The 14,971-nt window shown below is 51.2% G+C and overlaps 1 protein-coding gene across 6 annotated transcripts in view; it reads left to right on the plus strand.

Annotated features, from left to right (window-relative positions):
- WDFY4 (WDFY family member 4) overlaps positions 1-14,971 on the plus strand; it is a 301,611-nt gene that overhangs the window by 253,329 nt on the left and 33,311 nt on the right. For all 6 annotated transcript variants that reach the window (XM_046655140.1, XM_046655145.1, XM_046655141.1 and 3 more), the window contains 4 exons: positions 5,285-5,327; positions 6,482-6,601; positions 8,531-8,648; positions 10,369-10,478. In XM_046655140.1, coding sequence (XP_046511096.1) covers positions 5,285-5,327; positions 6,482-6,601; positions 8,531-8,648; positions 10,369-10,478 — 391 coding nt within the window. The remainder of the gene's footprint in view (positions 1-5,284; positions 5,328-6,481; positions 6,602-8,530; positions 8,649-10,368; positions 10,479-14,971) is intronic.

Consider the following 14,971-nt stretch of genomic DNA (forward strand, 5'->3'; position numbering starts at 1 on the left):
GTGCAATAGTTTAAATTAAAAAATAAAGATATAATAAATCATTAAATTGAAAATATAGATAACTATAAAAATTTTAAATACATGAACACCGTCACTTAATCCAAAGCTAAAATAAAATCGATCATTTAATTTAGACAATGAATGGATTTAAAACAACTAGCAAATGAAGATAAGTAGAAAATTAAAAATTACCTGAAATCCTACTACCTAGTGGATTTCTAATTAGAATATTCATAAAAGCACATAATTTAAATTAGAAAATAACATGAAAACCATAAAACACAGATAAGCAAAAATTAAATCAGTATTTTAAAGAAGAAAATACACAAGCATATAAATACATTTTAAAATGCAGATACATGAAACATTATAAAAATTGAAGCTGCTCAATTTCAGCATCTGGAGGTAACTTCTTGTTGCGTAACCGTCCAGAATTTTAATACAGGTACAGCGTCCTGTTTATGGCATAGAGATGCAATAAGATTTTAGTAACTTTGGTAATGCTCATTTCTTAACTCCAAACATACACAAATTACTAGTTTGTCAGGTAACTGCCTTCTAATCCAGCCAGAACTGAGATTGTTGTCTCTTTCTGTTTGCTTTTGTTTTCTTTTCCCCTTCAGAGGCAAGAGCTTGTCTTTGGAGTCAGGGCCCTGGGTCAAGATTTGGTCCCGCAGGTACTTGGCACAGCCAGGTGTGGGGGGCGTTCATGGGTACCTTGGGGTGGCTCCAGCAAGCCATCATGACCTTCCATAGTCTGCATGTCACCCCTTCACCCCACACTTCCATTTCCTCATCTGTAAATGGAGATAAAGGCTGCCTTACTGGGTCTTTGTGAAAATTAGACAATAGGCAAAAAGTCTTTGCAATCTGCAATGCATTTGACATTATTGTCATTATTAGGTCTAGAACTGCGTGCGAGATTTCTACATGTTAGAGAAAGGTAGAAAGTCAGGAAGTTATAACAGAAAGCGTGAATAGCTTGTTAATACAGCGGGAATCTCTGGTTTGCAAGAACATCCATCTCTTCATGGATTTCTATTGACCTACAACCTAGATCTGAAAACTAGGCTAACTGAAATTTGCTTCTGCAGAGAAAAAAAAGGGGAGAGAGTGTGTTTCTATTACCAGTTTCTTGGCTCCTCATGGAACACTCTGCTCATGCCTCATACTGCCTCCCTGACACCATTCAGCACACGTGCTCCCTGTCCTGGAGTCTGCCGGGGTGAGGGTCTGGGCAGGACGCCGGCCAACACTCGCCCTGGCCTGAGACATAGCCCAAACCCATTAGCAGACACACACTCCCAGTGGGCAAGATGAGTGAGTTTTCTTCTCAGTGTGGTTTGTGCTTTCTTAACACCTCTCAGTCCTTCATCAGCCCATTTCACTGTGCCCTCATACTGTTTTGCAAATGGGAAACACACAAGAGACTCTGAGAGGCCGCAGGATTGTGCAATGTGTCCACTTGAGCTCAGGAGCCCCGGTTGTCCAGTGGGGCCTCCTTGGCAGTCTGCCAGGTTATTTTCCGGGTGCCTAAAGACTAGCCCTGGCCCCCTAGTCCCAGAGGTGAGGAGGAGGCTGGACAGAGACTCTCCCCAGATGCCATCCCTTCCTGGGCTGAAAGGGTGCAGCCTCCAGCCAGACAGGAGTCTCTTGGCAGAGACACCGTGGCCTGGGCTAGCCCCGCCTCGGAAGACCCCCTCAGGCTGCTCTGCCAGCCTCTCTAGGGAAGACGTGAGCTCCTGAGCTGTGACTCTGGCTGACTCTGGGAGCCAGGCTCAGGGTAGAGGGGACGTGTTAATCAGGTGGGGCTGCCTCAAGTCAGGCGGAAGTCAAAGGCAGTGTGAGGAGGCAAAGCACGGGCACTGATGTTCTGCAGTAGGGAAGGCCCCAAGGCCACAGGACAGCAGCACTGGCACTTCTAAAGCACTTCTGGGGGTTGAAGGACACAGATTTGATTAAAAATGAAGCAACATGGATAAAAATCACCCCTCAAAATAGGGAAGAACTTGAACCCAGTCTACCTGTTGACTACTCACAAAGTCCTGATTGAAGATAGTGTCCCCATCTTTGGAAGTCATCCAGAGGAGTTTACACATGTCTTGGGATGGCAGTGGGGCTGATGTCCTCTGTGGGTCCACCGTGCTAGGCCACCCTCGGGTTAGGCAGAGTAACCTCCCTCGTCCCGATGGACTTTGAGTTGCTCCATTCTTCTCAACTCCTTCCAGGTTGCCCGAGAGTCTTGACTCTTGCCATGTGTAGACTCCACAGCAAACCCTGAGGAGCTCCTCACACTTGCTGACTGATGGGTTGACGGAGCAGGTGACCTGATTCACACGTGGCACAGTCATTCTAAGATCATACCTACAGGTATTGGCAGACCAAGCAGGTCTTGACCGGAAGCAAGTCCTCACTCTTACACCATGCTTTTCCTCCTCTCAGAGTAGAAAAGAGTTGGCCCAGCTCTGGAACAGCATTCCATCCAACATTCACTAGAACTATGCCCATTGAGGGAGCCCTGTGCCCACACGTGTGCTGGCCTTTTCTAAACCCATGATCATACCGCTCCTGTAGCTCTCTTGTGTGACACATGGGGTTGGCCATGTTTGAAGGATGAGGAAACAGCAGTTCAGAGCAGTCAAGTGGGCGGGGCAGGGCAGGATTGGGACCCAGGTTCTATTGACTCCAAAGCCAGTGTTCTTTCCCACGCTGCCTCCCCCAGGCCTTAGGAGGGCTTTAGAAAGCTAAGAACCATCTCTGACACCTTGTTTAATCTAAAATTTACACGGTACTGATGGAACAATGCAGTTTACCAACTCTTAAAGAAATACTTTAATGACCAGATATTTACAAAATTCACATAGCCCATTCCAAGAGTTCTGTAATTGCCTTCAGATTAATAGGATTTAAAAAAATTTCTTTGTAAATAGAATTCACCTTTGCTTAGGTGTCTTGGCACTGCTGGTAATGGCGTCCTTTTCTGATGGTAACGAAATGATGGATCTTCTTTGGAGCTCATAGCTGATTAAATGGGGAATAGGATGGTGAAATGCCTTTATCTTCTGCCCACCATTCCACCTGGTGGCAATGTCACAAAAGACCACAGGTAAAATTCTAGAACCCTTTCTGAAAGGGAAAATGACAGAGGCTGTCTCTCATTTCCTGGACCCTATCAGGCCCATTTGGCTCCCCTACTCCCATGCCACTGTCGAACTTCTAAAATAAAGTAGCAAGATCAGCAGGCTTTGCCATATCAGCTTCACATGTGTAGCTCAGCTTCACACCCTCAGGAAGGCTCAGGGGGCGTCCTTTTCTGGGTGTGACCCTCACTGTCTCCAGCCTGGGCTCCGCCTTGGTGTACAGCCCCTCCGAGAAGCCTGCCTTCTGGAACTGGTATGGGCGGCAGCTCAGAAACAGAGCAGGAGAACTGAATCTTCACTAGAGCTTTTGCAAGCTAAAGCAGTAACCCGACCATGTTTTGCCTCTGTTTGTTGATGTTGTTGTTGTTGTTATCCGCCTGGATGAAATGGACCAAAAAGGTGATTTCTCTACTGGGGGAAGCGGTGAATCCCAACCTGGGTTTCGCTTTCCGTTTATAGAAAGTCTGCCAAGGGAAAAATTGAATGAGGCAGGATGGGGAGTCTGGGACAGAGGATGTGATGGCAGGGTTGGAACGGGAGATGAGGAGGCTCCGTCTCTGCTGGGACACTTGGGCATCTGGACCTTGCACAGAGGGAGGCCCGAAGGATCCTGGGGCAGTCCGCGTGGGTGGAACACTGAATGCACATGGAGGTGGGGTCCGTGGGCACCTGCACAGGCCTGAGACGGAGGGCATGGCTGGAAAGAGGAGATATGATTTAGTTTGACCAGGTCTTGGGAGTGGGGGCTTCTCAAGGAGACAGAGGGGGAAAGGAAACAGAGCTGGAAAAGGGACCAAGGAACGGGGCTCTACAAATAATCTGCTGAGCAGAAGGGGTGTTTCCCCTGCCCGCACCCTCCCCAACACTGCAGCTTCCTACACTTCTAAACTCTTCCTTACCACATGAGTCAAAAACGGTATTTTTTTAGTTCGATTTGTATTTCTTTATTGGTAGAATCATAAACCGGTAAGCCTTTTAAGAGGGCAATTTGGCAATACGTAGCGAGCTTGAAAATGCTCATACGTTTTAGCCCAGGAGTAGTGCTGCCAGAAATTTCTCTCCTAGATACCCTCTCAAAGTCTCCAGACATTTTTGTCCAAAGGTGGTCACGGAAACATCAGTTGTGAGGACAAAGCCCACCGGAGGGGCAGGCTCAAACAGTTCGGCTCCATCCTACGAGGGCGTCCCGCTGCTGTAGAAGAGAATGCCACAGAGCGATGGGAGCGGTCTCCAGAGTGCTCTCACCCGTGAAGCAAGGCAGAGAACTGTGCAACTGAGACGATCCCGTGGATGACCATTTTCTTTTAAAAAAACCATGTCAGCATATAGGCAGGCATGTGGGGGTAAAGTCTTTCCAGAAACCATTAACTGCAGATACTTCTTGAGTGGGAGTGTGGCTTGGAGACTATTTTATATTTCATGGCCTTCCATGTTGTTTGCATTTTTTTTTTTGGTTTTTGTTTTTTTTGTTTGTTTGTTTTTAAAGATTTTATTTTTTCCTTTTTCTCCCCAAAGCCCCCCGGTACATAGTTGTATATTCTTTGTTGTGGGTTCCTCCAGTTGTGGCATGTGGGACGCTGCCTCAGCGTGGTTCGACGAGCAGTGTCATGTCCGCGCCCAGGATTCGAACCAACGAAACACTGGGCCGCCTGCAGCGGAGCATGCGAACTTAACCGCTCGGCCACAGGGCCAGCCTCTGTTTGCATTTTTTTAACCACATACATATATTATGTTCACATGTCAATATATTATAGTCACATATAATCTATTCATGTGTGGTATATTCACATGGGCAAAGATGGCTAAGATGTGGCTGTGAGAGTCCAGGGTGGGGCTGTGAGGTCCCCAGTCTGCTTCTGCATGACCCTGGGACTTCTCCACTGGCCACGCTTAAGGCAGCAGCATCTTCTGGCATCACATGAGAGCAGCGGGGCCTCCAAGGACCTAACCTTCCATAGGGCAGGGTGGGGCAAGAAGAGCTTGGATCATAATCTTGTCGCCCTGGCCAGGAGAGCTGCTGTGTGCCTGGGGACTTCTGTGGCAATCCTGGATGCCCTGGCCCCACAAAGCCCCAGAAAGTACCCCCTTTCCCTGTGTTCGTGCCCTCATATATTTAGTCACCACCATCATTTTCTGTCCCACAGGAGATATCCCGGGTCCGAAAGGACTGTGCTGCAGAGATGGCAGGTAACATGACACCCTCAGAGGACTCTGGGTCTGAGGAAACCCTCTGGGAACCGCAGACCAGAAAAAGCTCAGGCCCCAGTGATGGAGAGAGAAAGGCTGCGAATGAATCAGGAGGAATGTTGTTTTTTTAATTTACCAAAATGTCCCAAATATTTCCCTGAAAAGATCTCCGTGATTGAAGGCGATTCTCGAGCACTGCAGTCAGAGCTGGGGGGGGAGTATGAATGTGTGTGCGCACAGGTGTGCATGTGCACATGACCCATATACACGCACACACTCCATCCATGAAGGTCTACACATATGGTAAACGAACACAACTCAGGAGGGGCACAAGTGTTCGCTTCTTGTGCTAAGAAGACACACGCGGTTGCCAGCCTGGGTGAGCTGACATTCGGCCTAGGGTTCTCAGTGAAAGGAAGGGACCCCAAGAAGGCCAGTCCTAGAGATGACATGGCAGCAAGAAAGTAACTCTTGATCACTCACTTGCAAAATGCTTTCCCAAGGAGCAGGCCACAGAAAGGAGAGACCACAGCACACAGGTCCCATATCAGAGATGACAGCTCTATGGCAGCTCTCATTCACCAGTTGGGCTTGGTGAATTTTTCCCCAATACAGTCCCTGTCTCCATCTGTGACTGTACATATTAAGGCAGAGCACCCTAAGAGTGCATGTTATCCCAACGGGCAGGGACAGAGCAAAGAAAGTTCCTAAAGTCCCAGAGGAAGACAGCTCACTGAGCCCGTTGGTAAGGGCCTTTTTCTCTGTGACTGCAAAGTTCCCTCAGCTTATTTTTCCAGTCATAAAAGGCTTGGCAATAAGTTCCCCCCCCCCAACATTTGTGCTATTACTTTGGTCAACTTTAGAGTATCACACCCAACAGTTAACAGAAAAGAAGGCTTTCCCCTGGGCTTTGGGCTGCTGAGCTGTATGTTTTTTCTGGCCGGCCTGGCTTCCTGATTATATTTGCTCCAGTTCGTACTGGCATTGGTGTGGCCTCCCCGAGTTGGCCCGGCTCAGGCACGAGGCACATGGTGTGTGCTGTCTGCTCTCACCTACACAGGGAGGGTCTCCTGCGGAGGGCTGAGAGGTAGACCCCGTGGCCCTGGGGAAGATGCCAAATGCATTTGGTTTATCCTCTTTGTCTCTTCTGGTAGAAAAGAGACATTAGCAATTTTGAGTACCTCATGCACCTCAACACGCTCGCCGGGAGGACCTACAATGACTACATGCAGTATCCGGTGTTTCCCTGGGTCCTGGCCGACTACACCTCACAGGTACGGTGTTCCCATAGGCAGGTGCCCGAAGCTTTCTGACCCTGGCCACCAGAGCACCCTAAGTCAGCACACAGGGCCTCTGCTACAAGGCCCAGTCCACCCACGCCCCAAGGCTGCTCCCTGCTCGGCCCCTCACCCTGGAGAAGACCTTTGCAGTCTAGCTGCCTGGGCTGCTGTCTCAGGCTCCCCTGTGGGAATCTCCACCTGTGAGATCATCTACACGACCAAGACAATAGCCAACACGAGCCCCCGAGGGCCACTGGCTGACTCGCTACAATGAAGGTAAGTGATACCCATCTGCTGGGAGACTGCCATGGACCAACACTGGTCCATCAAAGGAAGTGGGACACGGAATTTGTTCCTAAAGTCAATATGGAGAGAGAAAGGGAGAGACAGGAGAGAGACACAGAGACACAGAGACCTAGAGAAAATGAACTACTCCCCTGTAACCTGACTTCAGTAACTGAGATGATGGTATGTGGCCTTCAGCCAGGATCTGTACTGAGACATGTAGCCATAGGGGAAGCTGATGGCAAGACCAGGGTATTCGATTTTTTTGGCTTCTGCCCCTGGACCTCAGCAGGCAGGGGAGAGAGAAGGACCACAGCTGGACCAAGGTGACGTCATGGGGGAATGTCCAGGGTATGAAGCAGTGTCCCCACCACCTGGGCTGTGGCCATCAGGAGGTGTGTTGGCTATGTGTATAAAGGGCGGAAGGTGGCTGGGTTCCGGTTCAGACCAGCTCTGGCCAGTCCTGCCTCGGGCTGCTCCAATGGCTGAACCTCAGATTTGGGAGAGGGAGTTTGGGTCTTCCATGACCTCCTGTCCCCACTGAGGACACTTACCACAGCAGACCTTCTCTCACCAGCTGTGTGTTGCTTCTTATTGCACCCATGATCATCTGAGGCTGTGTTTCAGAAACGGAACTTGAAAATCCCAACTTGAACTCACATGTTGCAAAGCGGTGGCTGACCAGCTCCTTTTGTCTAGCCTGTATGATGTATTTAAAATTTTGATTACTTCTCAGTGTTTAAAAATCAGGAGATTTCTCCTAAAAGTCTGGATTCCCAATATCTTTTGGGGAATCAGGAGATCGGCAAATGTGAAGCCCGTTCTGCCCTGGCACAACCAGCTGGAGCTGAGCGCGGGTCTCCACCTGTGCTGTCTCCACTGGGGTCTCTGAGTCTCTGCCTCACTCTTGCCCCACCTGGCTTCTGCAGGTGTGAGGTGGTGACAGTTCCTGCCTCCCCAGGGCAACTGTGGTAGTTCTCTGCTGGTGAAGGGCAGTGGTGGGGGGAAGAAACAGCTCCTTCTATAAAGACATGCCAACCCCAGGGAACATCTCTGCTCAAAGTCCCTGAGGACACCTGGCCCTGAAAAGTCTTCAGGTGTCCACTGTCCTCTGTTCCTAAGGGCAGGGAAGGGGCGACATCACATGCTTCCACTGCCCAGAAGGGAGTGGCCTCCAGAAAAATGAGGCCGTCCCTCCCTTTTCCTCCCCAGACAGATAGATGACTTCTAACTTCTTAGAGAATCAGTTTGATTCTAAGCAAGGACCGTGAACTACGACGCAAACTGCTCCGCGAGGGCCGGAGCCAAGTGGCTCCGAGACAACAGGAATTCTTTTGAAAGTGTCTCTTTGGGAACTGGTGGCGAGGTTCTGATTTGGGTCAAGGCGGAACAGGTTCACTGTGAACTCAATCTTTCCCTCCTCTTCGTTTCCAGCTCTCCCCTAGTAAGTCTTTGTGGATCACTGGCTCTGGGGCCATAAAACCTCAGCTCGCCTGCTAATCACCAGAGGGGGGTCAGCCCAAACGACCATAAACCAATAAAGAGAACCATAAAACTAAAGAGCGTGGCTCCCGAAGTCTCGCTGGGGCACACGAGGGTCTGAGGGGAGTTCACTCCAGCAGCCCATCTGCCTTCTAGACGCTGAACTTGACGAATCCCAAGACTTTCCGAGATCTTTCGAAGCCCATGGGGGCCCAGACCAAGGAAAGGAAGCTGAAATTTATCCAGAGGTTTAAAGAAGTTGAGAAGACTGAAGGTGGGTAGATCCCAGCTTGACTGTTTTTTCTGCAGTACTGTTCATCCAAATGCTTTGAAATGCTAATTGATGGCTAGTTAAGAGATCATCTCAACTACTGACAATTCCATTTGAATAGAGTGCTCTCCATTCAGTGGTCTGCACCTGGCTGCATGGCTGCATGAGAGAATCACCTGGGGATCTCAGAAAATATACCCATGTCCAGGCCCCACCTCTAGAAATTCTCATTTAAATAAGTCTGCAGTCAGGTCCAGCCCGGGAGATTCTCATGTGCCGCCAAAGTGTTTGCTTTGCTCAAACACTTTGAAATAAACATATAACTAGGAAAACAAGGGATATCCGTCTCCGTGAACCATGAACTGTTCCCTCGAGAACCAGAGGCAGCACATTTTGGGAGGGCTCGCTTGGCCCTGAGGCCCTGCCTTGGGTGAGCAGGTTCTAGGCAGGATAAGGATGTTCTTGCTGCATCCCACCCAGCCCACACAGCCCCCTGAGGCCGCCTGGCCTCTGCCCAGGACCTCTGCTCTGCGCTGTGCAAGGGGCTGGCGCTCAGACTTGCTCAGGGGAGGTGGGAGGAGGTGGGCAGGCCCTCCTTGATCTACTCATCTCCTCCTGAGCCTGAAGTCCCCCACCCCAGATGCTGCTCCTCTGGCTGCCATCAGGCATTGCTGGGTGCTTGTCACTGAGGCAGGCCAGAGGAGCATCAGCTCTCACCAGCTGTGTCCCAGGCAGGGCCCAATGGGCTCTGTTCTCTCCCATCTTAACCTGGGTGTGTGTTGGAGTCAAACACTGAGTTTGGGCCCTTGCACAAGTACCTGCAAGAACCTCCCAAACAACTCTGCTTTAGAGAACTCGTGCACGGCACGAGGGTGGGCCTCAGGCTGGGTGTGGGGCTGGCAGTGAGGGGGCTGAGCAGAGACTTGGGGGAGCCAGCTCAGGCCGCTGCTGACCATGCCGCCTGCCAGCTCTGCCACTCACTGCTGATGAAAGCAAGTCTCTGATTCACTCTGGCTTCTTCATTTACAAAATGGGGATAATGAACACCACCGACTCACAGGGTCACTGTGTGGACTCAGGGAGACATCAGCGATGGCTGGTGCACAGCATGCACAGTGCTCCACAACGGACAGCGTCGCTGTTACTCTCTGCTGGAGTGGTCTGGCCGTGGCATTGCTTCTGCCTCAGGGTTCCGGCCCCCCCAAACCCCAGATGGAGCAGAATGGAGACGTTTATGCCTCTGCCCACTGCCGTCCAGGCCCCTGGGAGTGAGGAAACCTGTGTCTTCACACGCACTGGGTGTCCCTGAGTTAACAGGCCCCCTCCTCACATAGGTAATTCTGTTCTAAAGACAACAGAAGAGACAGTGCTGCTGGTAGGATTGTTGGCATCTTGGCGTTTCCTATGTGCTCCTCGGGTCAGAAGCCAGAGCGCTACCTCTCCACGAGTCCTCAGGACGGCCTTCCCGGAACCTGGCTCTGCCCACCGTGTTAAGGGCAGACCGCTGAGGACTCGGGAGGTGTGGCAGAGGGTCATGAACGTGCTTTCGCCCCTGGTGGCTGTCGGCCCAATTACGGTGCCATGTGTGAGCAGAACGCCCAGCCGCCCGCAGCCTGCAGGCGCTCTCTCATCAGGGCTCGTGCTTGCTGTTCCCGAGCATAGCGTAAACTGCGTGTCGCCAGCACAGATGGGAAAGCCACCCCAGGGAGTCCTCTCTTTGCAGGAGACATGACCGTCCAGTGCCACTACTGCACTCACTACTCCTCGGCCATCATTGTCGCCTCCTACCTGGTCCGGATGCCACCCTTCACCCAGGCGTTCTACTCTCTGCAGGTGAGCTCCCTCGTCCCCTACACACACGTGCATTCACACACACACAGCTGTTCTCACAGACTAAGAGCTGGGCTTTGATGGGGGTGCCTTCCTGCTAGAAATCCAGTCTTTGGCCATTGGTTCTCACCTGACACTGCCTCCAGGATTCCCGGCTGTCCAGCCGAGGCGTGCTGCTCTTCATCAGTTACGCCTGCACGTCTGCCCAACAATCTTGCAAGAAGACCCTGAAAAATCAGGGATGAGTGAGAGAGATGCAAAAAAAATACTTAACATAAATAAGTTTTAGTGGAAAAGGACAAGCAGGAAGCTTGAAGACTTCCTTGAAGGTAGGGGGTCAAAGATTAGAAAAATAAACACAAAGGAGGAAGAATAAAAGAATATCACTTGTGACACGGAAAAGCATAAAGCTATGCCAAGTACAAGCCAAAAGGCTTGAAAGGACAAACACAATATTTGAATACTGAAATGAGCAGCTAGACCAGAGAAAGAAACTAACCAACTCACCCACCCACAAACTAACAGACAGTCATGCCAGCTTAGGATTGCCAGATTTTACAAATAAAAATACAGAAGGCCCAGTGAATTTGCATTTCAGATAAACAATGATTTACACTAAAAAGTTATTCGTTGTTTACTTAGAATTCAAATTTAGCTGAGCCTCCTGTATTTTACCTACCGCCCTATACAAGGAAGTCAGCAATCTGACTCTGAGTGGGTGCTGGTGCCCAGGGCCCTTGGGGTTGCTGAGACAGAGTCCCTCCTAGGCAACTGAGAAGTTCTTTTTCTCTCTCCCCTCTGACCCCATCACTGAGCTCCTGCATCCAGGTTATCCCAGGAGCACAGCCTATGATGGAGCTGTGGGAGAGGCCTCGGGCAGCCTGCCTGTAGCCAGTGGGCTCAGCCAGCTCCAAAGCAAATACTCCACAGGGCCCGAGTGTAGGGCCTGACCTGACTCAGGTCTTGCAAAGGTCCTATGGAGAGGGAGGCAAGACCACAGTGGGTCACGGCCACTGGATGTGCATGAGTTGCTCTGACAGCTAAGCCTCACCAGCAGGAAAGCATGAGTGTGCCAGGAATGGTGTTTTTTGGTCTGACCTCACCAGCAAGGTCACTCTTTACAGTCACTCAGATGCCCTTGACCCTGAAAGACCAAAGGCCACCCTGGGTTAGCACGAAAGCCAACTCCTGGGCCCTCGGCAGGAACGGGTAGCCAAGGTCAAGGCGCTTTCTACAATAAGGAGCAAAAACCCGCCGTCTTCTGTTTCTTGGCACAGTCTTCGCTCTCCTTGGCGGCGTGGATCGTCTAGACATTGTATAACCCCCTCTCTCTGGAAATTCGCTCAAAAATAATAAGTGTGCTTCCCCTGAGCCTTTCTCAGGCAACAAGCATTTTAAGTAAGTTTGGTTTGGAGAGCGAACAGTCCCAGAGCTGTACCCCATGCCAGGAATCCCATCCAGATGTTGCTCGTTAATCCACAAGAAATGATGATGGCCGTTGATGACAGTGATGCATTCCTCTATGGCATTCCTCCCAGGGACGTCTGGATGCTTGAAGTTTCCCCTTGCCCCTCCAGTCTAATGCACTGAAGCCCCATCTCTGCCTATTACTAAGGGTCCTTTCACAGAGGGGCAGAGTGAAATAGAAACAGTACCAGCTATGAGATTTACATCCCAGCTCTGCCACGTAATAGATGCAAAATCGTCTGCCAGTTACCTTACCTCTGGAAATGAGGGTTCATTATGCACCTCTCAGTGGGCTGTTGAGATGGAATGAGGAAATGTGGGTAAAGCCCTCACTCAGGGCTTGAGACCACACAGGTGATCAGTCATCCCAAACCCACTAGGACACAGGGTTAAGGCCACTTTGAAGCTAGTCACTACTAGTTTGAGCTGATTTTAGCCAGTTTGGTCCTTTGGTGACCAGACTAAACTAGTGTGACATGGTCTAAACCAGGGTGAGATGGTCAGAACCAATTTATTTGCTTTCAGGGACACAAATGCAGTCATATCAGCCTGAGCCTTTGACTCCCATGGGGAAGTCTGCCATGCCTCCAGTTTTTCGGGGTTCAAATCTATCTGTGGTGTGTTGGCCCATCTGAGTGGAAATCCTTCAAGCTCCCCACGTGTGTGCTTCTGAACTGGTTTCACCTTCCTGCTTTTAACTGACTCTTCTAGTGGGTCAGAAGTGGTCCAAGCCTTGGGAACCAGCGGAAGAACCGACAGTCTTCTGCTTTTTCCTTAGAATAAAAGATGAATTTTAACTCTGAAGGAATGAGTAAAGGCTACATCTGGAGGCAACATGCTTGACTCCCTTTGGGAATCCTGGGGCCCTCACAGTCCTTAAGAATGTTCCAGCATCCTCCTGAAGTCAGGCTCTCCCGTCCATCCTGCCCTGCCTCCTAGGATGCAGACTCATTTCTTTTCCAGAGACCTCTGCTTCTCCCCTGGGTGGTGACAAGGAGAGGACCCTCACTATATTCTTAACAGCCTGAGACTGCCATCCCCAGCGTGGACTGTGGCGTGGGGAAGGGTAAGAAGGGTAGTGCAGAATCAGGGCAGTGAGGCCTTCTCCCTTTATCCAGAGAGCAGGAAAGCGAGGATGTCGGGTCTTTCCAGAGCCGGGCATATATACAAGAGTCAGCATGAGGAAGGGCACGCTCGTCCACCCTGCATTGAGCAGCCAGCCTTCTGTCTATTAGCATGAATAGGCCCGAGTGACATGCTCACTCGAACGCTTGGCCATGTAGCACCTTTGGCGTGGAGAGCTGTGTGCCTGTGTGGTGCACCCGCTGTGGGCTGATGCACTGTTAAGAGGCAGGTATGGCATCCTTTGGACACTGGTACCTGCCAGGTAGGTACCATGCAGAGAGATGCGGCCAGTGCCAGGGGCTCTCACGGCACCCTGAGAATTGCAGTGCAGCATCTTCCGATTTCTGGGTGTGAGGTGTGCTTTCCTCCCTTCACGTTTAAATCTTAAGTTTGAGCTGCTCTTAGAATTGATGCCTACCTCGATTGTTGCTATGTGTGCTTGTTTGTTTGCCCCAAATCTGTGATTACAATGATAGACTCTTACGGTCCAGAAGATATGGTATATAGACAGTGTGACCTGAGCAGGTGATACATGCAGACGGGACAAACACATCTGTAGGGCTGTGTGCTCCCGTGGAGGGGTGAGACTACTTACTGTCTGCCGGACCTGGGGGCTTTCTCCCAGGATGCTGTCATTCTCGAGAATCTCACCTGCCTGGAGGAGCTGAGAGCCATGAGCCTTCGTAAGTTGACTCACCGGGAGCTCATGCCACTGCTGGGGCCCCGGCCCAGGCCCCTATTTCTGCCCCAGTAAGAGCACCAGTTGCTCTCAGTTGCTGTCAGACCCAGACTGGGCAAGACAGGGCAAGGCTGCCAGTGCCCAGCAAGGACACAGTGGCAGTGCTGCTGCTGCATCTAATAAGGCGCTGAAATTAAGTGCTAGGTTAATGAAGTCACAGCCCATGTGAAGTCAGCTGTCACCAGCAGCTGAGAAGGTTATTCTGAACCAGCTGAGGCGAGAAGGCTGTGGTTTGCAGAGGACACATGCCGGCTGCAGAGAGACCCGTGAGCAGCACTTGGCCTGCCAGGCTGTTCACCTGGGGGCTCCGCGGGCACCAGCCCTGGGGTTCCGGTGGAGTCGTGTCCAAAATAAAAGTATAATTCTTCTTATGCCGACCCAATGAGGAATATTAGAAAAGGCACATGTAACAGAGTCAGGCAGACCTGGGACAAAGTCCTGGCTCTGGGACTTTCTAAGTGGTAGTGTTGAATAACTGAGCCTCAGACCTCCTCCTTCACAATGAGCCCTGACTCGGAGGTGGTGGTTCAGTCAGACACGTGCAGCCCGAGTGCTCCACACGCGTCTGCTCCTCCACCCTAAGAGCAGGCAGCGAGCTCTTCAAAGTGCCTTTGTGGGTTTTATTTGAGTAAAAGGCCACACCCTAAAGGAAGGAAGGCTGATGGCCGATCTGGGCTTGGCCCATCCTTTGTTGAGAGCAGGACTGACGAGGCAGCGGAACCCGCCTGGCTTCCCACATCCGTGCTGAGCGCAGCTCTGGGCTTCCAAGCAGGGGGCGCCAGGCGTTTTCTCAGCAGGGCTGCGGGCGGCACCACACCCCCTACCGGCCTGCGCACATCACCCCAGCGCTTGTTGATGGTGTTGCTGCCTCCAGACTGCCCGGACGGTGCCCCGCCCCAGGACCAAAGCCCCCCCACCCCCATACGCCACCTTCCGTCCCCATAACCTCCAGATCCTCCTTCTTCTTGTTCCGAGCCCCTGGTCACCTTCCCTACGCGTACCGAGACTGGGGCTCAAGCCCCATGGCTCCCGGGTTCTAGTCTATGAAGGGAGAGGGACATGGAAGCGGGCTCGTCCGTCCCTCCTCCTGTGTGCCTGGTACCTCACACACTCTCATGTTCACTCCCACACAGGCACACTCACCCCCACTCTCACACTCATCCCC

Source organism: Equus quagga, chromosome 2 (assembly GCF_021613505.1).
Source record: "Equus quagga isolate Etosha38 chromosome 2, UCLA_HA_Equagga_1.0, whole genome shotgun sequence".
Classification (NCBI taxonomy): Eukaryota; Metazoa; Chordata; class Mammalia; order Perissodactyla; family Equidae; genus Equus; species Equus quagga.